This window comes from Rhamphochromis longiceps, linkage group LG23 (genome assembly GCF_057381845.1).
Source record: "Rhamphochromis longiceps isolate RC_006_pf linkage group LG23, R_longiceps_female_GT1.1, whole genome shotgun sequence".
Lineage (NCBI taxonomy): Eukaryota > Metazoa > Chordata > Actinopteri > Cichliformes > Cichlidae > Rhamphochromis > Rhamphochromis longiceps.
Window position 1 is genome coordinate 12,806,476 of NC_140578.1, and position 23,515 is coordinate 12,829,990.

Here is a 23,515-nt window from a genome sequence, read left to right on the forward strand (position 1 = left end):
AAATGTGTGCATAAAGGGACAGAAGGAATAACACATTCTTTAAGCATGGAGTGTGGTTTGATGCTGTGGACATGTGATGTTGGTGACAGCTTATTGTGACTTAGAGTATGGCCTTGCTGAACGGGAAAAGCAACTTAAACAGAGCTAAATCCTTGTTGAACAGATGTGAGCCACAGAGACCCCCACGATAGATTTAACAAACAAGTGGACTGCTACACGAGCCAGATATAGATGTATGTATTCAAAGGAGGAGCAGAGGAACATGCAGTTGTTGTTCCATCAAGCAAGATTAAGCCATCGTCTCTTTCACCACGTCGATGTAGCAAAAAATTTATTCACTCAATGTGCGTATTTATATGAACGGATGAAACTGATTAAGCATCTTGCACTCATCAGATTACATTCCATACATGCAGTGCTACAGCCGAGATGATGAAGGTTTTTCATGCTTTATCATCGCTGATATTTTGGAACTAAAAGCAGTCGGATAGAGTCTGGGAAGCTTTAGCAGAGGCAGATGTGTACCCATGGAAAAAGGTGTTCGTAACAAACAAATAAATAAAAACATTAACCAGATGAAGAAAATCTGAATGAAATGAGAATCAAATGGTAATAAGAACAGCGTGGTGGTACGGTGGTTAGCAAGAAGGTCCTGAGTTTAATTCCACCATCAGGCCGAGTCTGATGGTGGGGTCTTTCTGTGTGGAGTTTGCATGGGTTCTCTCTGGGTACTCTGGCTTCCTCCCACAGTCCAAAGACATGCAGTTAGTGGGGATAGGTTAATTAGAAACTCAAAATTGCCCATAGGTGTGAGTGCGACTGGTTGTCTGTGTCTATGTGTTACCTGTCCAGGGTATACCCTGCCTCTAGCCCTAAGATAGTTGGGATAGGCTCCAGACCCCCTGGGACCCTGAAAAGGATAAGTGGAAGAGAATGGATGGATGGTAACACACTACAATAAGCAGAGGTCATTATTCATGAGCATTATTTATTGCTTCAGATCATTGCATTTAAACAACAGTACAGTATGTATCTAAAATCTCAAATGAATCCAACAAATGAAGTAGTGGCAGGCCACGCAGGCATAAAGTCACATGATTCTGTTCAGTCTGCAGAACTAACTCTGCTGAAGTGAGTGTAGAGCATGCAGCTGCTGTGGAGGGCATCACATTATATTCTATTTAAACAATAGTACCTTTTAAAAACGGGAAATGGCTTTCTTGCAAAGGGTTGATGAGAAATGTGAAATGTATTTCATATGAAACAAATATAAAGAAAGGGGTCGGTCATCTTAGCTTAGCATAAAGACTTAAAGTAGAAGGAAACAGCCAGATTGGCTCGGCTTGTTTGTTTCATTTTCTTGGAAAACTTAAAGTTTCCTCAAAGTTCGTTTTCCTGCCCGTGAAACATAGACTGTATAGAAAACACAAACCACTATGATGAAACTCCAAAAGCCGACATCAGCTCATCACACATTTCTTTACATGGTAATCTGTAAAGAAATGTGCACAGCTTACAAGCTCCAGGTGCTGCCCTTCAGCAGACTTCCCCAATGTAGCCAATCAGAATGAAATAAACATCATTCCCAGCTCTAGTCTTTATGCTAAGATAAGGTCTGAACACTGGAGAGCGTCACTACTTACTGCACAGAGAGAGCAGCGTTAATCTTCTCATTACACTCTCAACAAGAAAGCAAATAAAATATTGCCAGAATATAAAATTATTCATTTAGCTCATCGGAATTTTATTTAATGTAATGTGATGAGACCCTTGTCACTGAGACCCTCGTCTCTCATGATAACCTGATTAGTTCAAATCAGTCTTTTAATTACATGACAAAGAGTGACTCTGCTCAAAGCAACCAGATATTGGTTAATAATATTTGCAAGTTATTATCAAAGCTTAGAAACAACAAAGTAACCTAAAAAAATGTCAACATCTCTAAAGCTTAAGCTACTTGGATCATTTCCTAATCCAGTCAATAAAGCGCTAAACTAGAGTAATACTGGTGCTGTATATGCTTTACATAGATGAACCTTACTGGCTTAGTGGTGCCTTTCTAAAAGCTGAGCGTATATACAATTTTCCCAAACTACTACCACACTTGCATACATACAGGATTCTCTACACGAGGACTTGGTAACAGAAGCTGCCACTATCACGTTAGCTTTAAATCGTCCCCCGTTTTATAGGACCAACGGAAACAGGAACAAAACAGTAAATGAGAACTCGCCGTACGAAATGGAGAAAGTCAGCGAAAGCAAACAAGAAGCAGAAACGTTCAAGTAAAAGCTGAAAAACTGGCTTTTGATAAATGTAATAGCAGAGGATTTCAGTGCATTCATAATGAGTTATCACACTCTGAAGGCAACATATTAAGCATGGCTATTCATCTGCTTTTAACAAGGAAGCAAATTTCCATGTGCCCGGGCCCAGCTTCGCAATCCCGGACCTCCGGCCCATTTGTACAAAGTTCGAGTTACAAAGGAGAAAAAAGCAGAGTTCGAGTAATAACACAGGTGCATCTTTTGCATAGCATTTGGCTTTTGCTGAGCCATCATCGAATGTAGACTCAAGGAGAAAATATAAATGCCAAATGCCAAAAAATTTAAAAGATCACAATGTGGCAGAAACGAATCAATAACTGAGTGGTAAAGTGTGACAAATTAAGCTTTTTTTAATCATGTACAAACTCTAAGCAAACATGGCAAAATGTTCTTGAAGCAACGCACATGCAATGTTATCGAACTAGCTAAAAAACATGTCAATGACTCAAGGACTAAGGACTTCTCTGCTGATCTCTGCTGATCACTGGCTCCCTATTGAGATACGTAGCCCAGTACACCAGGTTGAAGGTCCCAAACAGCACGGGGAACACTATCCTGGCCATCTTATCAATCTTGCTGACACTGTTGTAAGTCTTTTTGGGGTCTGGCGCCTTGGTTTCAGGCAGTTTGAGCTGGACAGCCGTGCTGTTTGAAATAGTTGAGATGGACGCGTCCTTCGTTAGGTTGGTTGTGTAATTCACACCAGCTGAACAATTGTTGTTTGGCTTCTTAGACAGAGTTAAATGGTCTTTCTTCTGTAGAGAAGCAAAATAAAACATTGATTCAATATGCATAAGAAAAAGTGGCACATTCATCATTGAACATAATAAAACAGGTGGATAATATCACAGGCACTCACACACATACACAAGAGCTGAAGGTGAACAATAAAAGATGGCTGGTGAGATCTGAAGGCAGGGATCAACGTCCTTGGGCAGTAATGAACTGGCACTGTGCCACAGCACCGGCACACTGAGCAGAGGAGATATTGATCCGGCTTTTTCAACTTCTACGCATCGCCCAATTCATCTCTTACTTTATTATTATTTGGGAAATAAAAATTTTCACTGCGCCCCCTTTTTCTTCTCTCTCCCCACAGCAGATGAAAGCACGGTTTGGCATACCGTGAACAAACTTCAGCGTTTCTCCAATTTTATTCCACTGAGGCAGCACTGATAATAACTTATTTAAACATAATTGACTAAAGAAGAAAGCTGTGTAATTGCTCCTCCTAATCGAGCCAAATGTACTGCCTGAACCATTATCTGTATATAAAAGATGGACAAGCTGAAGCTGAAATTCTTCTAATGATCAGCAGGGGGCGATAATTTTCTTTGGGAAAATGACAGAACATTTTATTTGACATATGACCTCAGTAAATGTTTTCTGATGCGTTTATGGTGTCGGGCGCTAGTTTCACGTCAAATCTAACACAGCATAAGTGGATAATGTAAATCATGGTCTTTATTAGAGTCAATATGTACAACAAATCAGTGTCTTCAGTTTCTCTGTCACATCAGCCCCTACCAACCTGTCACTAATGCGGAAAACCAAGATGATGGTCAAAATCAAGTTAAGGCTTCACGCCAGGACCTCATAGACCAACCCAAACCATCACAGTCTTTTATATACAGTTTATGGGCTACACACAAACATGCAGTAAATTTACACACAACGCATTATGTCTTAACTAGTTAGTTTTTCATTCAAACATATCAAGGGATCCCCTAACAGAGGCATGTTGTACAGCAGCGGTCCCCAACCTTTTTTGCGCCATAGACCGGTTTAATGTAAGACAATATTTTCAAGAACCAGCCTTTAAGATGTCGCAGATAAATACAACAAATGAAAATGATACGACTAAGACAAAAACAATTCATAACACAAGGGAAAAGACCCAGAGAAACCGAGTTAATGATAAAAACCTTGAAAACCATAAATTTCACACCCGAGCCTCAACTCTCGCGGCCCGGTACCAAACGATTCACAGACCCGTACCGGTCCATGACCTGGGAGTTGGGGACCGCTGTTTTACAGGACCTTTATTTTTAAATAAAGTGAGCTTGGCTCTATCAAATATATTGAGCTGTAACAACCAGCTGTAACACTGAGAATACAGGCCAACTTTATGTGAGGAAAAAAATCAATTTTCCAGCCTTCAATATTGACTTTAAAAACTACATCAAGATCTGAAAATGTATTTTCAGTTTTCCTGTTCCAAGAATTCCACTGTAGTTAATCAACAAGAATGTGAGTCGAGGGCAGGTTGGAGCACAGCACGTACCTTTGGCATCTGGGCCTCCATTGCTTTTTTCCCATCCCACGCCCAGCTCCTTTTGGTGAAATAATTAACTGTGGCAAATTCAATGAGGGCAGAGAAGACAAAGGCATAGCACACCGCGATGAACCAGTCCATGGCAGTCGCGTAAGCCACTTTAGGCAGCGAGTTTCGAGCGCTGATGCTGAGAGTGGTCATGGTGAGCACTGTGGTCACACCTGGTGGTGCAGAAAACTGGGTCAGTTTTACTCACCACACTTGCTCTTCAGTTTCTATTCCAACAGATTAAGTCATAAAAACAGGGCACGTATCAAAGTATTAAAGGCAGATTGTGAAGCCGAGTCACAGAAAAAGACATTTAGGAATATTCACTGCACTCATTTCCCAGCTTTATATTCCCACAGCACATGAAATTTGCTAACATTATGTAAAATATCTGAATTCATTTGATTTCTCTCCTTTTTTCAAACGTACCAAACACGGTCCGTGCTGGCACCGATTCGCGGTTTAGCCAAAAGGAAACCTGTGACAGGATTACAGTCATGAAGCAAGGCATGTAGGTCTGAATGACAAAGTAGCCGATCTTCCTCTTTAGGTAAAAGTGAGCCATCATCACGGTGTATTGACCTGTGGAAAACAGCAGAAATTAGCAATTAGTTATTTTAGTTACTCAATTCCGTATTTTAAATTTCTTTAAAATACATGGAGTAAAACTGAGCAAAAACTTCTAAACAACACAAAGAAAAGTGGCATTTATATTTAAAATGCTCTTTTATTTGGAAACACAAAACAAAAAAACGAATTAACCAAAAAAAACTTTTGGCCACTTGGGGGCACTGTAACCTGTCAGTGCAACACTTTTAGGATAAACAGTTGCATTAACCTTCTATTTGAAGTCATGTTATTAGCCACCTGAGAATGCTGGTCCAACCTCCCGTCTTCTTTTAGCTTTTGTTCTGGTCTCCACTAACTTTGGTTCTGCCTACCACAGCTGAACCACTGCAGGCCAGAGGTTCCTAACACATAGTTTATAAATACATTTTTCTCACATGTATGTTAGGAGTTACTTGCGTCGGGTATCACGTCTGACCCCTTAATCTCTGAGACCTTTTACCTTTCCTGAAACATGTGGCCTGTGAGCAGTTGCTACATCGTCACTCTGCACTCTGTGCTCTACATCAAACCACCCGACAATGCCCTGGCCATCATCCAAATGTGTGAATTCGATTATTTAAAGAAAAAAGGTTTGTGGGGAACTCATCATATCTCGTTAACCAACTGAAGATTTCATTTGAAGGATTTTTTATTTTTTTTTCCAAAAATCCTGTTGAGCCATGGAGTCTGATAAACTATAGAAAATCCACAGATGACTGCTGCTTTCTCCTGGCAAAATCCGATTTTTCTGTCTCACTAATCCCTTGTCACAATCTGCATCCTGTATATCTCTCTCTCGCTTCCTCCCCCTCTCTCTCTCTTTCTATGTGCATGCATGCGTGTGTGTGTGTGTGTGTGTGTGTGTGTCTCTGTGTGTGAAAGACAGTCCATCCCATTCTGTCAGGCCAGGCCTTTGATTGGGGACGTACATCCTTGCCTTTGCTGAGCGAGAACACTAAAACAGACCTGGATCAGCGGTGATTACAAGCAGGTGCACAGATGACTGAAGCAGAGGGGGGCTGAGAGGGACCGCAGGAAAGTTTTGTGAGATGCAACAACGAGCATCATGTTCTTAATGAAAAGGGCACCTGTGCTGCCTTCGCTCCGAGGACTAGCAGTGAGCAGCCCTGCTCCGTGGTGGCACGGCCGGGCGAACCCCGCTCTGATCTGACCGCCTGCTGGGATTGGAAGTGGATGGAAATCTCCGAGGCGTGAAAAAATGCAGTTGTGGTGGATTTTACTGTTTGGTTTTTGGAGTGTCTGTGGAGAACTGCCATTCATAGCAGATAACAACGCAGCTATGTTGGTCAACTGGTGAGTACATTTCGAAACCATCTGTTGAGCTTTGCCGCTTTTAATTGTAACCCGGTGTCTTTAACCAAGTGAAATCACAAGTATTCTCAGCTCAGCTCCTGCTCCTCTTCTCACATCATCCTCAGCTTAGCTTGTGAGGTCAAAGGTCATTTCACTGTGAGCACCTTGCTGAGCTATTCTCGGCTTGTTAAAGAGGGCTTGCACCCCAGATTAGTGATACTAATTAAGGACACGATGGCTTTGTGTGTCTGCCCTCTTTAACCAGTCTGAGCTGCAGGGGTGTGTAAAGACAGAATTGCTGTCTATGGCAGAATCTCATCGGTTACTGAGTCTCGGTCTTCCTCCTGTGTAAGCATAGCTGGCTTATTCTTTTTACCATGTAAGAAGCATGTGACGTGCCTCTCGACAAGTGTTCACTTTTCATACACCAGCCAGTGTAAACACCGGCTTGCACCGGCAGATACTGGATCAAGATAGCTATTTCTGTATACATCACACTATAGGAACTCCTCCTCTGTGACAGACTCTCCACCAACAAGCAGCAGAATTGTATTATTGTACTTCTTTACATAACAGAATTAAGCAGATGCCATTTGCCCCCCACCCCACATGCCTCCACTCCAGCAGCCAATCCCTGCGCTGTGACGTCACTTAGTAAAAGCACAACTGATGGGCCTGCAAACGGATTAACCCTACAGACCCAATGGCTCAGACCACGGATAAGTGATTTTTTTTCACCCCCCCTCCCCTTCCCAGCACCATCCTATCTCTTCTCTTTGCAGAGACAGCTGGCTATGTGTGGGAGGCATCCTCAAATCCTTGTGATTCATTCATTGTCTCTATCCTGCTTGATTTGAAAACAGTTTCTTCACACAATATCTTTGGAACACTATAATAACACGGATAATAGGGTGGAAGTGAGGGCTTAACACAGCCTGAAGCTGGGGTATGACCGCTGCAGTAAGAAGGGAAATAACGGCGAGAGCTAAGACGTAAGAGGTCGTGTGTGTGATGCTGTGGGATGGTTCATCTGTAATCTGAGTCCATTTACTCTTCGCTTTACCTCGGCTGGTGTAGATGTCCTCTGTGCCCGCGTCCTGACCAATCAGGTGATACTGGTTGAGCCGGGACCCTTCCTCCGCAACCACCACCGAGTCAGCCGCTTTCTCGGTCCACCTGTAAACCACCTCCGAGACCGGATAAGCATCTAAGAAAACAAAACACAAAGATGTGCAGTCTTTTAAGACTTTGTTTCAATTTTATTTGGATTTATATCAGGAAGTAATTTTATCCAGTTTCATTAACCGCCATGTTCACAGTTGGTTTCAGCGCAAACAAAAAAGGACAGAAAAAAACACTACAAACTTTTAAAACACCATTTAAAGGACTTTTCAACACCTACGCATTTCAGATTAGGCGTTCAACGCAATACTTACTGTTCATCAGAGAAAAAAGAACTTATCTGATATTCGCCTGGACTCAGTTTTAATTACATCGCAAAAATATTCTTGAATCTCCCATTTATGAGAAACAGTCCAATAACTAATATCACTCTTTGCTTCAGGAACAATTCTTTAAAATAACATAAACATCGATAATGTCTATGTCCAGATTTGACCTTTAACCTTCTACATAAACTCCCCGAGTCTTCCAGTTTTATAATAACTGCTGAATGAATTCTTGAGTTGTGATCAAAAACACGATTTGTTTAAAATGTGGACACATGGCTGAACTCATTAACTGCAGGTGAAGAGTGTGTTCATTCTCTGCAGCTTTGTGGAGACTCGATAAAAGACATCGTGATGTTGCTCACTGGTTTTGGAGCTCTACATTCTGAAGCCTCGGTGCTAATATGTTGGCCGTGGTGTTCTTTCGGCAGCAGAAAGTGGCCAAGGTTGGGTACAGAGTTTATAGGAGCGCCACACAGACATGAATGCCTGCTAATTAATTCTCAGTAGTAAGTAAATAATTAAGTAAAATCCTAGAATTCAGTCACCAAAACTGGAGACTTTTTGGACGTGCATTAAACACTACAGCAGCGATGCATGTCTTTGTAGCAGCCTGTAATAACGCTTACTCGTGTCGACTATTTTAGCTGGCTTTGCTACTTAGCTTGTTTTAAACACGGCACTCTGAATATCTGTAATAAACAATAAAACTACCATCAGTGATATCGCTGAGGTGAGACATCTGCACAGAGTCCATCAAAGACTCAAAGAGGTTTGAGATGACTAAACTCCAAACCTCATTACAGAAACTACCTTTATGTTGCCAACATCATTTATATTTCTTTAATTTCATGAATAAAAGGAACTCTGAAGCATGCAAGCGTGAGAGTAGCACAGCTGTTTCAGTGGGTCTGTCATTAACTTTAGTTTGCTTCGTCCTTCCTGTCCGTCAAAGTGAAAAACGCTGAAGTGACTGACTGCTTCTGACGCTTTCAGAAAGGATTCGAATATATTATTAGAACAGAAATAAACGGTCTGCTGAATGAATGTCATGTCATGGATTAAACAACACACTCGCACACATAAGCCCCCCCTCAAAAAAAACAACAACAAACAAAAAAAAGAACAAAAGTCCTAATGCCACACGAGCCGTCCACCCACGGTGCATGTTCACAATATTATTTTGTGTCCCCTGTGAGCTTTTACTTCCTGTTAAGCAAAGATGAGTTTGATAAATGACATGTTACGTGAATGAAATTATGTAAGAGCTGCATTTTTAGTCACGTCAATGTTCAGATACAGGTGCTGTTTAACAGGAAAAGCAAAAAAAAGTTCCAAATGACTGACAAATGCTAACTTACTGAGTATGATCCAGAAATCCAAAATGTGCCGCAAATATCCAGCAGTGTTCATGCAGATGCACTAAAAGGGCCCCAGTCCCTGGATTTTGAGTTCATAGTTTCTTTCTTCTCGAGAATGATTTATGTGGTTTATGGACTCTTTATGAATTCTTCATTCTTCTTTGCTTTAAGTTGATCTCTTTGTGTTTTTATATGTTTACTTTACTCCTTGTCAGGTTTATCTACCGATGATTTTGTGGAGTTTGTTTTTAGTTAGCTTCCTCTCTCTTTCTCCTCACTCTTTTGTATCTTATGTCCAAATTTGCTTCGTTTTTATTTTCTTAACTTATTTCAGCTGCGTCTTTTTTTTTTTTTTTACCTCTGGTGTATGTACAGCCTCAGTCTGAGTCAGAGTGTCTGTTTGTCTTCCTTATAGTTGCACCTCCATTTGTTTAGCTTCTGTCTGAAAATCCTTCATTTTTGTTTTCTATTCATTGTGTCAAAAGCTACACTTGCAAAACATTTTTCTTAATTTATCACGAAAGTGTCCTCATGATGAAAGTCAGTTACTTAGCTAAAATAGTGATAATACCAGAGCTCTTTGAAAGAAAAGTCACCAGTGTGACTTCATTACACAGAGATTAAGTTGAAGTCGCTGTCAAGAGCTCGTGTGTGGCTCTAACATAATCGCCCTGATGTTATATGTGGCACAGTGAGGGGGATTGCTGTGACACGTCAGACTCTTCCTTTTGCTGCCACTACCTCTTCATCCTCGTGCATTTCAAGCTCAATCTTTCATTCATAGCTTCGTTTTAGAAACAAGTGAACTCTGCAAAACGCAAAGGCGGCGATCCCACGCACGATCCCAAGTACAAACTCCACACGTACTGTACAGTAGATGCATCTGTGTGTCTTTCTCTCTCAGTTGTACCGCAGTGCAGAATCCAATCTAACAGTGTTGCACTAATCCAGCAACTGTGGTGTTAGAAGACTTCACTGTAATTTAGATTGACCCCAGTCAACCAGGCTGTGGATTATCGTCTTAAAGAGGCTCCGCGTTGCCTCGAACGAATCTTTGTACATCCGAGTTACAGAATACATTACGCGCTGCACCTACTGTAACACTTCACCCACACTTAAACAGTTCAGAGAGCTTTGTCTGTAGATCGAGGCTTATACACTTGTTGGGAGACAAAAGACCTTTATATAATGACTAAGCCATTCATTGCTCTAAAATAGAAAAAATGAACTTTAAGCCAGTGTCATCACAGACTGAGGGTTATATATGGCACTTTGCTCAAAACCGCTTTCTGCACAGGCTGAAAAGGAGTCTGTGCTTTTTTAGAGAGTTTCTTAAAATATAAAAACGATTCAGAAACAACAGCCACAACGTCGCTGTTTTCCATCCTGCAGGTTGGAGGACTGTCACCTCGTTCTAAAGACTGACCTCAGAGTTATCATTAAAGTGGAGAGAAAGCCCAAGATACCGTAGATCACACTGGTTATGAGTCTGAAAGAGGTCGCTGCTTTAGACTAAAAGTATTCTTGAAAATAAAGTTAAGCCACAAACTGTCATCTTTTACACTCTTTCCAGTCTTCAAGCTAATGGTAATTCCCCAAATCAAACTACACTGCAGTCTGGAAACTCTAAGTAGCACTTTTTGCATATTGGCTTTCGTAATGAAAACTCACCCTTTTCTTTTTCCATAAATCTTTATGATTGAGTTCCAGTTTCTTTGTTTGTATCTGCTATTTACTAGAACTTACTCACTGTCGGAGCCTCAAGTGGGCGTTCAAGGAACTGCAGATTTTAGCTTTCTTTTTTTTTTTAAGCCCCAGGGGGTGTTGGTTGTTTACAACAGCGTACCTTAAAGGTCAGTGTGAACAAACCTAAAAACAGGTGAAACACTTCCGTTGTGTCAACCCTGATACACTACAGTTCTTAATGACAATGTATGCTCACAGTGAATACACTTTATTCTCTGTAGCCACTTCTACATAACACAACAAACACACAAGACAGCAAATAGTACTTTAAAAAGGTTAAATATGAAAATTTTCTTGGCCACTCATTTCTCTTAAAATAATGCAAAAAATATATATTGTTTTTATGTTATTGATTTACAGATATGTAGGAAGATTTGGACCTGATTTGGTTCACCAGCTCGTTCCACATAGTAAAAAACATTTTTATTTTATGGTAACTATGAGAGAAATTCAAACATTTATTACAAATATCAGCTATAAAGTTTAAAAAAATGTTATTGCATTACAGCTGTTGCAACAAAACCACAAACCTTACTGCTCATCACAGTCGGCGAACAAGCTCAAACACTCAGAAACTTCATCTGTAAAACATCTTTACATACAGGAAGTCACTGTACATGTGGCCCATAAAGCAGCCAGTGTACTTCAGACATGCCTGAGAAAATCAGAGAGACCCAAAGGGTTGAAAACACTCATTACCACTCAGACGGGTGGTGGCGAGGCCACTAGTCTCGTGTGAGGCTGAACCGGATGTCTTAAGTATATTTTAAGCATAGGAGATTTCTTTATTAAAAGACCCAAACATTGAGACGCTTCTGCATAAACTGCAGTGTTAACGGGAGCTGTATATCACAGTAATAGAATCAGGCCTACGTCTGTCTAAAACCTATACAGATACACGTGGACATATAAATACATTTATTAGTAACCAAATGAAAAACATCCTTTTCAAAGGTTTATGTCATATTTTCAGTTTAACTGTGACTCTGTTCCCTGTTTCGGTCCTGATAGTGTTTTCTGCCCATCATTAAGTGCAAAAAAGAGACAAATGAAAGTAAGAAATCATCCTGATAAATGTGGTTTGTGTGCATATATCTGAACATGGAGCACTTCTATTTATCACCCAGAGTGTAATCTAAAATTAGAAAAAACAGCCTTTCAGACTGAGTAAGAACGTTCGTCTTACTTTGTTTTGTATTTGCATTTCGGTTCATTTACAGGTGCATGAATGATCTGAGCAATTACTTCAGCTGTGAAAAATTGAGACGCCGGCAAGAACACGACTCCAGATTAGCATTTTCCCATGCTAACACTCAAACATGAGGACAGAATAGTGTCGCAAGAGTCCAGCACGCTAGCGTGCCATGTTAGACTTTTTCTTGTATTATGATGTTTTTTAACGGCGTTTTTACTGAGGTACAAATAAATCTTTGTAAATTCAGGCAAAAAGAAACCATCTGTTATGGCGAGTGAATTGTAATTAAGGCTGTATGACAGTTGGCACACACACTGAGATTGTGAATTGACTGCTGTAGACGAAAACTTCACCAGAATTGTCGGCTCTTTTTCAAAAGTTGGTTTGGAATTTTGGAAGTCGTATGTAAGGAGGTACACTAAGAGAATCAAAGAGACTACAGGTGTAATGTGACTAAAACAAATTAAGATATATACGCATGGTCACGTGGCCACCAGTGTGACCACAAAACAAGACCTGCGTGTTGCTCTGGTGTATTTACATCAGGTAAAGGCTTTCTGTGCATCACACACTTCCTTTAAATTGTGTCACAGCGATGAGCGACAGCAGGCACACAGACACTGGTGGTTGTACAGTTCAGTCCATGAAAGGTGATTAACACAACAGCAAAGGAAAGGTCTACTGTAGCTTTGAAAGCTTTGAGCTCACGGGTGAGTGCTGTCCATTAGGTCAGAGGATTAGCTTGGGTTAATGGAGTTGGAGAAAACAGGATGTATCGCACGTTAACTTTTACAGCTCACAGCCTTTCACCTTCATCACGATAGATCACAACTTAGCAAAGCTACAATAATACATACTGCAGCCACACTTCCATCACTGCTTTTGTTGAGCTTAATTATTTGTGTTATTTGGACAGTTTGGAACGATTTCCACTTATTTTATTTTTGTAGTTAATACTGATGGTTAACATAGCTTTCAGCCTTTGATGGGTTTTCACATTTTTCCATTCAAGGATATCAAATTTTAAAAGAATCTTCACAAAATTAAAGAGATTCTGTTGCTTTTTTGTTACAACTTTTATTGTCAGTGTTTTTTCTTTGTGTATTTGCAATGAGCTGCTGTATGCAATAGACTTTGTCTGTTACACTAAATCTGCAAGAAACCAAGCAACTAGTGCTGTATTTAAACTTACATAATTAATTTAAAGTGGCGCTTTTATGCATTTCCTTATTTCCTGTCATAAATCTTCTGTTCCAGTGGACACTGGCATTATAAAAAGGCTCAGTATTTACACACAAACCCCCTGTGAGCCCAAAGCTCCGCCTGCCAACTGATCTCAGTTCACTCATTTCATCACGGGTGTTATACTGTTGGATCTGTGTGATGTCAGTGAGAGTAGATACATGGCCATTCCCCTTACTTTCGGTTTTAACCTTCTGTTTATGACTGACAGCCAATCAGAGCAAAGCTCGCTTGCCTTAGAATGGAGAGGAGGGGTAGCACTAAGGTCCACCTTGATATGAGGAAGAAAACCTTGATCTGTGAATCATACAATATTAAAAATATGGAGCTAAAAATGAGAAGAACAGCTCCTCTGTGAGGAGGTTTCGATTGTCAGGGATCCCTGATGGACTTCAAGTAGAGTTCATCAACTTCACAGCAGTTGTTCTCTTAATTAGCTGCTGCGATTATCCCTGCACTTGGTTTCACCTGCCGGTAAGGTGACCAAAGTAGCTGTGGGAGCAGCTAAGTGTCAGCATGCGGCAAGCGCACTCATGAGGACTGCGATCACTACGTCATGTCAGTGGCAGGGAAAGCCTCAAATGCTAATCTGAAGCTTACAGAACAGGAGCTCCCCAGATATTTTTGGACCGTGTGAGACAAGCTGACTAACATAGAAGTCACATGGAAGGTGGCGGTTTGGCGGTTCATGTGCAAAAGTATGTCCAGATTTCTAAGGTTACCTTGGTGGTAAATTTAGATTTGGTGTGTGTGTTTATGTCTCTAGCTGCTTCCAGTGTGTGTGCATGTAGGGTAGCTGTTTCAGAAATTTCACCATTAAATGTAGCCGAGCCAGTGAAGGGTGCAGAGGAGCAGCCCTGACATGTTGATTAATGGCTTCATCAGGAGGAGTGTGTCAGTGTCTACATGGCTCTCCTGCACCACCGCAACAATAGCTTTACACCTGAGGGACACGGCCTGTCAAACGCACTAACGTTCATCCGTCCCTATGCCCTCTGCATGGAGAAAGACACTGAAACCGATGCCATGTCAAAACTACATGCTGCTTTTCTTTCTGGTGTACCCCCTTTTTCGAAAAGTTTGCTAACTATTTTAACATCACTCTAGTTCCGGATGCTGACATAAAACATTTACATCACACCTTTTCCTGTATTATTAAAGACTCATTATGTGCAGTGGGCATTTGCTTGAAGGTGCATTTACTTACAGCTTCCAAATTTAAGGGGACAAGCATGAGCATCCATTGGAAAGTCCTCCAGCTGCATGGGACATTCAGCAGAGATGGTAAGCCTGAAAGAAAAAGGCAGAAAATGAACTGACTACATCATTATCATGATCACCTCGTTCACAATTAAACACAACCCCTTATTATAAATTGTGTTTAATGTTGTAAACAGCCATTTATAAACAGAAATCTCCCTTTGTCTTCATTAGTGTCTCAAATAATTAACGGTAGAGCGAAAAGCAATTTTCCCAGTGTAGAGCAAAAAGCATCTGAACCAGCAGAGGGACCCGTGATGAGCTTTGGTCTGTGGAGAAAAGATGCCACCTGTCTGTGGGAATACAACAATGCACAAATGAAGCTTCAGTGGAAATAAAAACGGGGAAACAAATGAGCTCATGTTGGATCTAAAGTGTGAACACAGCTCAGCCACACAGGCAGCCAATGGACCACCAGGTCTTATATAACACTGCCATCTGCTGGTCACATGGAGAACAATGAGAGCTGCTACTATTCAAATGAATGCACCATGGTAACAGGACGTGCTATATTTCACTGGGATGACATATTTTCTATTTCAGTATACAAATCCTGTGATCACTTGATTAACTTGATTTCTTGTGTACATTCACCTTGTTTCTACTTTTGTATTTGGGGGCGTTGTTTGATGTTTCTTGGTTGTAGTCTAGTTGTGACCATTTAGGAAAGTTTACTAAACTTTGCCCCACGGCTGCTCCTGATCTGCTTGCCTTCATCTGTATGACCCAAACGTTGGATTTGCTCTCTCTGGTGTATTTTTGTCTTACTTGGTGATCATTACAATTCCAGGTGTGGTTGTGACTCTCACATTGATTTAAATAATGGATCATAGTATGTTTTCCACCAAGAATACCTCACAAACAGGGCCGTCAACCTCCGTTAAGTGTATGAATCACATTCAGTCCAGTTGATCTGTGCAACCATTTCAAATATCTAATTTTCCCTTTCTTGAGTAAAAATGTGTGAGTTCACTCGCATTTAATGAACCCCTCTTTTATGAAACAGATGATCAGTCTGCTGCGAGTACATGTGCAATTTATCGCTCATAGTTGATCTTGTGAGGTGTCAAACCTCCACAAATCTAAGGAATTATATATCTAAAAAAACACAAGACTCCAACAACACACTGAAATCTACAGATGTGGATGTCCATATATTTTTATAACAGTGCTGATATTATTTAAAACATGTGCTTATTAATCACATTAAAATAACATATTCTTATATTGTTATACTATATTACTTTTATTTCACTTTTAATACTTTGACACTTGCGCATTAAACATTGTAACGCAATGCAAAGTCTCGATTCAAATGTGCAACGACACCTGCTCGGTCTTGTTGTGCTGAGCAAACTGACGGCAGACAAAACTAAAGAAGATATTTCTGCAATATTTTGAAGTTACTGCAGTTACTTTATATGCAGTACAATATCAAATTAAAGTTCATTTTATTTTTTCCTCAAAGTTTTTAGTTTTGCCACCAATTTTTTTGCAGCAAACGTTAGTTTTGAGTTTTAGTTGACTGTCATAATCCTGCACAGCAGAAGGATTTCTTCATTTTGAACCACATCTGCTGTCTCGGCTGTTTCGTGTGAATAAAATCCACACGGCACAGAGCACGAGCCTCGATGTGAGAGAGAGAATCAAAGATGAATACAGATAAGCTTGGGATTCACTGAATACATCACAGAGCAAAATATACTTTCTAAAAAATTGTCACTGCTCGCTGTGTCTGAATAGGACCCCCTAGTGGTGATTGTGTTATATTGTTACAGCCGATTATCTGACTGGAGGAGTTGAATTTAGGTTTTGTTGTTATTGAAACATGCGACATATGCTGGAAAATATAGTTGTCCTTCTTTTCAGTTTTTTGCTTCACTCCTTTCTTGAACAGAGAATAACATCTTTATGGATTTATAAACCAATCTGTCTAAATGACAGCTCTGAAAGCAAAAACATGCATTAACTATCGTAGTCAAAGGAGCTTGCAAAGAAAAGCGTCTGGACTTCTTTAAGTTGCTTGAAGACGTTTCACCTCTCATCCGAGAAGCTTCTTCAGTTCTAAGGTCAAATGGTGGAGAGTCCCAGATATAAACCTAGTGGGAGTGACCCCCCACAGAGGGACAAAAGGACCCCCTGATGATCCTCTAGTCGCCTGAGCCAAGGTGGGAAACTGGGCGTGGGTCCCAATCAGCCAGAGTTTCGGGTGTGTTCATTGTGAAACCTGGCCCCACCTTATCATGCGAATTCCTGAGGTCAGATGGCCCAGGATGTGAGTGGGCGTTAAGGCGTCTGGGAAGGGATCTCAAAACTGGATTATAGATGGAAGAGAGTTGGTGTCGTAAACCCCCGCCTCTGTTCAAAGATGGTCGCTCACAGAGTCAGCTCGCTGACTGAGAACCTTCACAGACATGCATTAACTATCACTTTTCATGGCATTAAATAGATGGAAAACTTGAGAAAGATTATTGATAAAACAGTTTAAATAAATTAAACGTAAGGTAAAAGCATCACTAATATTATCCTGGTATTGTTTCTGCTGATTGCCATGTCAGCACTTACAGTATCGGTACAACAGCAGGTGTTTAATTCTGTCCTGTTTTAGATTAATTACTCCTAAGTGAATCATGTTTGACACACAGCGTTTTGTTTTGAGACTTCTACATCATCAGATCATTTAGTTAGTCAAACACATACAGATGTTAATAAATCATACTGACCAATAAAAAGAGTGCAGGTAAATTACCAGATGATTAAAAGGATGACTGATGCTTTCACTATGTTATTTCACCGAGGTCCATGTTATTGGATTATTGGGAAGTTATTGCGTGTTTTGGGCCATATTGTGCATAATGTGGCATTGCACTGTCTGGAAGAAACCTTCATGTTTCTCTAAGGGATCTTTTCATCCTACAGCAGCTGGGGCACTGCACACTGCAGAACGACGAACGCAGGAGAGGAGAGTAAGACATGGCTAAAATGTTCCGCTAATAACCTCGTTCCCAGAACACAAATGCATTAATGGGCTGCCTTGAACTCGTTTCTAATGGCTCGTAGATTTGTAGCAATTTCAAAGTAAGAGGATCGATAATGATTTTTGACACGCAGCCATGTCCATTTCCTCAAACTTCCTTTGTTAATATTTGATTTGCAGGATTTATTGACCTGATAAGATGATGACGCAGCACTGAAATGAAAGTGGATGTAAATGAGATGGTTCTATCTAGAATACATTTCTTTCCACAGCACAGAGTCTAATGTATTATGCATCCACAAGCCATTCTCTGAACTAATAATGAGTGGATTAGTATGCTTTATGCAAGGAAAAAATCTCTTTCCAGTTGTTAAGGCGGCACAAACTGAGAACAAGACGCATTCTTGAACTGTATGCATCCTTTGAAAGAGCCGGAGCATGTGAAATCTGGGCTGCGAACAGCTTGTGCTGTTTTCAAAGTAAAGCTTTCTGTGACGTGGTGACAGAGTTAGTTAATAGTAGAGGAGAGAACAGAGCACTGGGTCAAAGCAAACATTTCCAGTTCCCCTGACCTCCAGTTTACAGTGTGAGGACAACATGATGACGCATCAATGCACCACTGAGACACAGAGTATAAATGTGTGGGCTGTATTAGAGCAGCGGGGGTCTTAAAAACCATTACCAAAGGAATATCGCAGACTGATAGAGGTTTCAGTCATCGCTCCAGGTTTAATTGGATTATACAATATCTTTAACTATCATATCTGATATCATATCTCACAGTACAATAATATTGAATGGGTTGCATTGTTGTATTTTGTCATGTTTCTCAGGTCTTTGTCTGAATTTCTACGAACATTATTGCTAAGGATTGTCTTATTGCATTGGAGTCACACTGGGTTAAATATGTACACTTGGGTTTTAAGGGGTATTTATTATTTTCTTCTTTTTTTTGGGTTGTATGGAAGCCCCAAACGCAATTTCATTGTTCTTGACAATGACAATAAATAAATAAATAAATACAAATACAATAAACATGGCTAGCCAGCTCTTATGAGTCAAGGTTTGTAATGTAAGACTGGCTGGAAAAGAAATGCTTTCAGTTCAAGCTGGATAAAACGTTTGCTTACCTCATGGTGTAGAGAAGAGTCCCATCATCCTTCAGCCGCAGCAGCTTGTTAGGTGTAGTCATATTATGTGCAATGGACTTTTTCCCGTTGAGGAAGAAGGTGTCAGGGGTCCAGATGTTGCTGGCTAGAAGATTATTCAGGGCAAGCATTTCCATCGGGCCTTTGAAGCAAAGTCGCTCATCCTTCCAGCTTTGGCGGAAGAATACGTCGATGGTGTATTCCTGCAGGAAAACAGCTCAGACCCATGAATATGAGAGAAGTCACGTATGCATCTAAACAAATTGATGGAATAAAGAAAGTTTATGATGATTAACTAGTGCTCAGTCATGAAATTGTCTGTTTCTCCTACAATAGTTCAACAATAGTTCACAGTTCTTACAGGAATTGGTACACTTTGTTCATATATTTTGTGAGGTTTTTTTTCACTCCTTTTTGCATAAAAATGACTAAAAACTGTGATTAGAAGATTATGGAATATTTGCTTCAGATAAAGGAAACAGTATTTGGCATGAGAAACACAAACAAAGCCAATAAAAAGTCATCCTTTGTAAAATATAACAGAGTTACGTGTGATCGCACTCGGGCTCATTTGAGGGTTAAGAAGGAGCAGCAGAGTGATTAGCGAAATCTAACATCATGCAGCTTAGGTTCAGGTGTGATCCCTTCACCAAGCTGAATGTGTGATCGTTGCCTTTTATTGGTGTGTTCAACAACATTATGCAAAAATCAAGCCATATTTCCTGAATCGTGGTTAAGAGGTGAAAAATGGAAACATTTAAATCTGTTCAATTCTGGCACAATTTGGATCACTTTCTTCAAACCTGTGGAACAGGACGGTAAAAAAGTAGACTTGTAATTTCTGTAATTAAAGTTCTGATAAGGCCAGGTTTTTAACTTAAAATATGTATGCATTTAGTATATTTGCAGTGTGATTATTACCATTTCGGTGTCAGAGACCGGACCAAAGCTGGTGACAAAGATGTTGGTTTTGATCTCCGTCACCTTCTCTGTAAGAAAACACAGAACACAGTGAGCCTCCAGAGCAGACATCAGCATCCACAACATCATCTGGTCTAAATATGAGGGACTAGGTTCTTGCTTCTTTGGGCAGAGATTAAAGTTTAACAGGCCAAATCTCTAATTTCATTTTATCTGAAAAACTAATCCAGTGTGACATTTGGGTTTGTAAAATTTAGGTTCTTCCACAAAAAATAAATAAATAAAAATAAAATTAAAAATGGCATATCGTGGATTATTTGATGGGGTGACTGCAGTCCATCTTTTGAAAAGTCACTTCATCTCTGCTATGTTTAATACTGTTTAAGCCACGGTAAGATTTTTATGCCTGCATATTGTTCAGTAATTAATGCATGACACCTTTGAAGCTGGGCCAGTGGGCATTCTCTATATTTTAATGTTTATGTGTTTACACATCAAACCAGATTTTTTTTTTCAGTTTGATAAATATAATTTATGGGAACTTAACTTTACAGTCGCTGCAGAACAAAGGACCCACCGTCCAACCAGAGATGAAGTGGTTCTCTCAAGGTCACAGTAGCACGCTGCATACTTCACAGTGCCATTAAATCATACTTAGCTGAGGTCATAACAGCTCGTCATGTGTCTCGTGAATACAGACTAATTTTCTGGGCCGAGCAGAAGGCAGATGTTGCGGTGCGGAGCATTTTTTCTCTGAGGGGAGAAAATTTGTGTCGAGGTTTAAACATTCGCTGGGCTTACCTCCCAATCCGGGCCGGAGTCTGTTGTCGTAACCATCCAGAAGTCCGTCCAGGATGCGCGTGAAGATGGTAATATTGTCATTTAATTCTGCCTCTTTTGGAGTTATCTCCTGGGAGAAGCTGGAGGAAACACAGAAACAGAAAGCTGATCCTGGACACGGGTGGATTAGAAAAAAAAGGATGTCATATAAACACCTTTAACTTTCTGTAAAATTATTTAAAAATATTGAACAATCAATTCCTATTTATTAAGCAATGAGCTGTGAAAAATGTGCCATTACAGTGTGCTAACATTAAGAGTCAGTTCCTTACCTCAGACGGCAGGTGATGCTCGCAAGCAAGACACAGAACCACAGACGCCTCATTGCAAAGCTGCAGCACATTCCATCGCCCATTCCTGAAAAAGACACACACGCAGTAGTTTAAAACTTGAATACCTTTTTTTATTATTACTGCCAGGGCTAACTCTTAGTTCAAAATAATCAGAACTTAGTTCCGTTTGAGAGCTTTTGAGATGTGACCTTGTTGGCACATCATGTTGCCTTTTTTGGCAGAGGAAACTAAGTCAAATATTAGATGATCTGCACACTGTCCCCCAGAAACTCTGCACTCACTCCAAGCCTATGGGTTCAATAAATCTTTAACAGCTCCACTACAGGAAATGTGTGACAGAATCAATTCAGCATCTCGCAGCGCAGTGGCCATCAGCCTTCCTAAACACTAGGCCAACATCTGTAAGACATGCAGATGTTCAGACCTTCAGCGGAGGTGTGACAAGAAAAAATGAAAAGCTGATAAATATCCAGTGCAGCTTTCACGGCTCAGACATGCAAACAGTGAGTTCCTTCTTTGTTGGAGCCCCTCTATACCCACCCATCTCACTGCAAAAGCCTCTGTTCAAAGGACTGGCGCTGTGTGAGCTCTGCTGCGTGTATATCCAGGTGAAATGCCTCCACCTGTGCTGCATCTACAAGATTCCTTTCTGCACCACAGCTGGACTCTTTTAACCCGCGTCTGTGTTGCTGTGACTGAAGGTACTCTTCACTGAATCATCTGAAGTCCGACACAGATCTCTACAAGCTGATTAAACTCCCGTGAGGAGGACGGTGTCTGCGGGTCCTTCGTAATCAGCAGCAGCAGCATCAGCAGCAGCAGACCTCGGGGATACTCTTTTCTTTTCTAGCCTGTTCACTAATCCGTGCTACTACATCTCATACTGTAGTGGCCTAAAATAACGCGGTGCTGCACAGGAGCCGAGACGCAGTTACCAAAGCTTACCACACAAGACGATGCGCAGTCAAACTTCTCCGCAGGTCTCTCACACACACGCAGACTGCACTGTTCACAATTTGGCATCAATTCCTAAGGCCGACACCTCCATCCGCGCACAATAACTGTATGTTGGAAAGAGAGAGGAAGAAGATGTGGACTGACTTCACTGTCAGCGAGCTTTATTTCTCCCCAGAGCGATTAAAAGGTTGGCAGCGAAAAAATAAAGGCTTCCCAACACTTGTGCTGACTGACCATCCTTTAGTTTGGTCTCCGAGGAGCCGCGAGCACAAAGCCAGCTTAGCAAAAAATCCAATAGTGTATCCAAAGGAAAAGCTGAGTGCAAATGTAGAGTTTGGTGCGAAATGAGCAGGCGAGCGTGCAGAGAAGCGGGAGGATGTGTGGCCAGTGAGCGGAGGAGAGATACTGTAGAGGGATGAGAGACGGAGAGGGGAGGGAGGGGGAGGTGGCAGAGAGAGGCAAAAAAAAAAGAGGCAAAAATCAAAGTGTCCGTAGTAATAATCCACAGCATGAGAGCCATCAGCAATATTAGCCGTAAAAGCTTTACTTATTTAATGTGAGGTTAAAGCTACACAAACAGAAGTGGCTTATTTTCATTTCAACGCTGTTCTATTGTTTTAACAGGCAGCTGCACTCATGGTATACTGCACTGATCTACTGCTCCCCTCCAGTGCTCTAGTGTATTTGCAAACTACAAATTAGTTGTATTTTATCAACATCCAGTGACATCCACCGTACCCACTGTATCTAGACTGTAGTAAAAAGAAGGATGCGTCTACTTCCAATTTATTTATTTAAAAGGGACAATGCAGTTCAACATAGTTCCAATATAGAGCACGAAACTCTGCAATGCTGCACATCACAGTTTATAGCTATTGCTCATTTCCAACCCTTGTCCCTCATTATATATAATACATTTATACTATGTTACAACATTTAGTTACATAAAACCGTAATATATCATCAATATAATATAAAACTATCAAAAATTCGCAGTGTAAGATAAACCTTTTCTCTGTTTTTATAGTGTGTTTTTTCCGAGTCTGAACAGTAAAGCTGAAGCCCCATGTTTCAAAAGGACAGCAGAGGGCGACTCTTTTTGGTTCGTCTATAGAAGTCTTTGTGAAAAAAGAGCCTACTGCTATCAAAATCTGACCCAAGTAAAGACTTTCCCGATGAGTTTATGTTCTCAGTCACCATTTCCATATTTTATTAATTACAATAAGATTTCCACTTTGTAAATTATGGCCCCAGTTAGAATGAAAAAGAGCAATCAAGCTAACTCTCCTTTAGGGAGGACCCTTTTAGATAAGTTGTCAACTTAAAAAAATTAAAACTCAGTTAAATAGCCTCATTAAGAAGTCTAGTTTATTTTGTATGCACAGAAGCTAAAATATACATTTAGTGTCAGTTTCTGTGCCCCACATACTAAAAATCAGATTCAAGTAAATAAAATGAAACAAGTTAAAGACGCAAATGAGTGAAACAGAAAGTAGAGATAATCTAATATAAAAACTAGTACAAATGGATTGAAATCCATGCAGTATGGCACAG

The 23,515-nt window shown here is 40.5% G+C and overlaps 2 protein-coding genes across 3 annotated transcripts in view; one reads left to right on the forward strand and one right to left on the reverse strand.

The window, feature by feature from the left end:
- Window positions 1-1,035: 1,035 nt before the first annotated feature.
- Window positions 1,036-22,148, reverse strand: gabra5 (gamma-aminobutyric acid type A receptor subunit alpha5). Its single transcript, XM_085397860.1, has 10 exons — window positions 21,950-22,148; window positions 20,984-21,068; window positions 20,673-20,791; window positions 19,872-19,939; window positions 18,933-19,153; window positions 14,773-14,855; window positions 7,637-7,780; window positions 5,080-5,232; window positions 4,612-4,823; window positions 1,036-3,082 (listed from the first exon to the last, which is right to left on the reverse strand). Exons 2-10 carry the CDS (start codon window positions 21,064-21,066, stop codon window positions 2,780-2,782), a joined length of 1,386 nt encoding a protein of 461 aa, XP_085253986.1. The 5' UTR covers window positions 21,067-21,068; window positions 21,950-22,148; the 3' UTR covers window positions 1,036-2,779.
- Window positions 6,197-23,515, forward strand: part of gabrb3 (gamma-aminobutyric acid type A receptor subunit beta3) — a 47,483-nt gene continuing 30,164 nt past the window's right edge. For both annotated transcript variants that reach the window (XM_085397858.1, XM_085397856.1), the window contains exon 1: window positions 6,197-6,573. In XM_085397858.1, coding sequence (XP_085253984.1) covers window positions 6,479-6,573 — 95 coding nt within the window. In that variant the 5' untranslated portion in view covers window positions 6,197-6,478. The remainder of the gene's footprint in view (window positions 6,574-23,515) is intronic.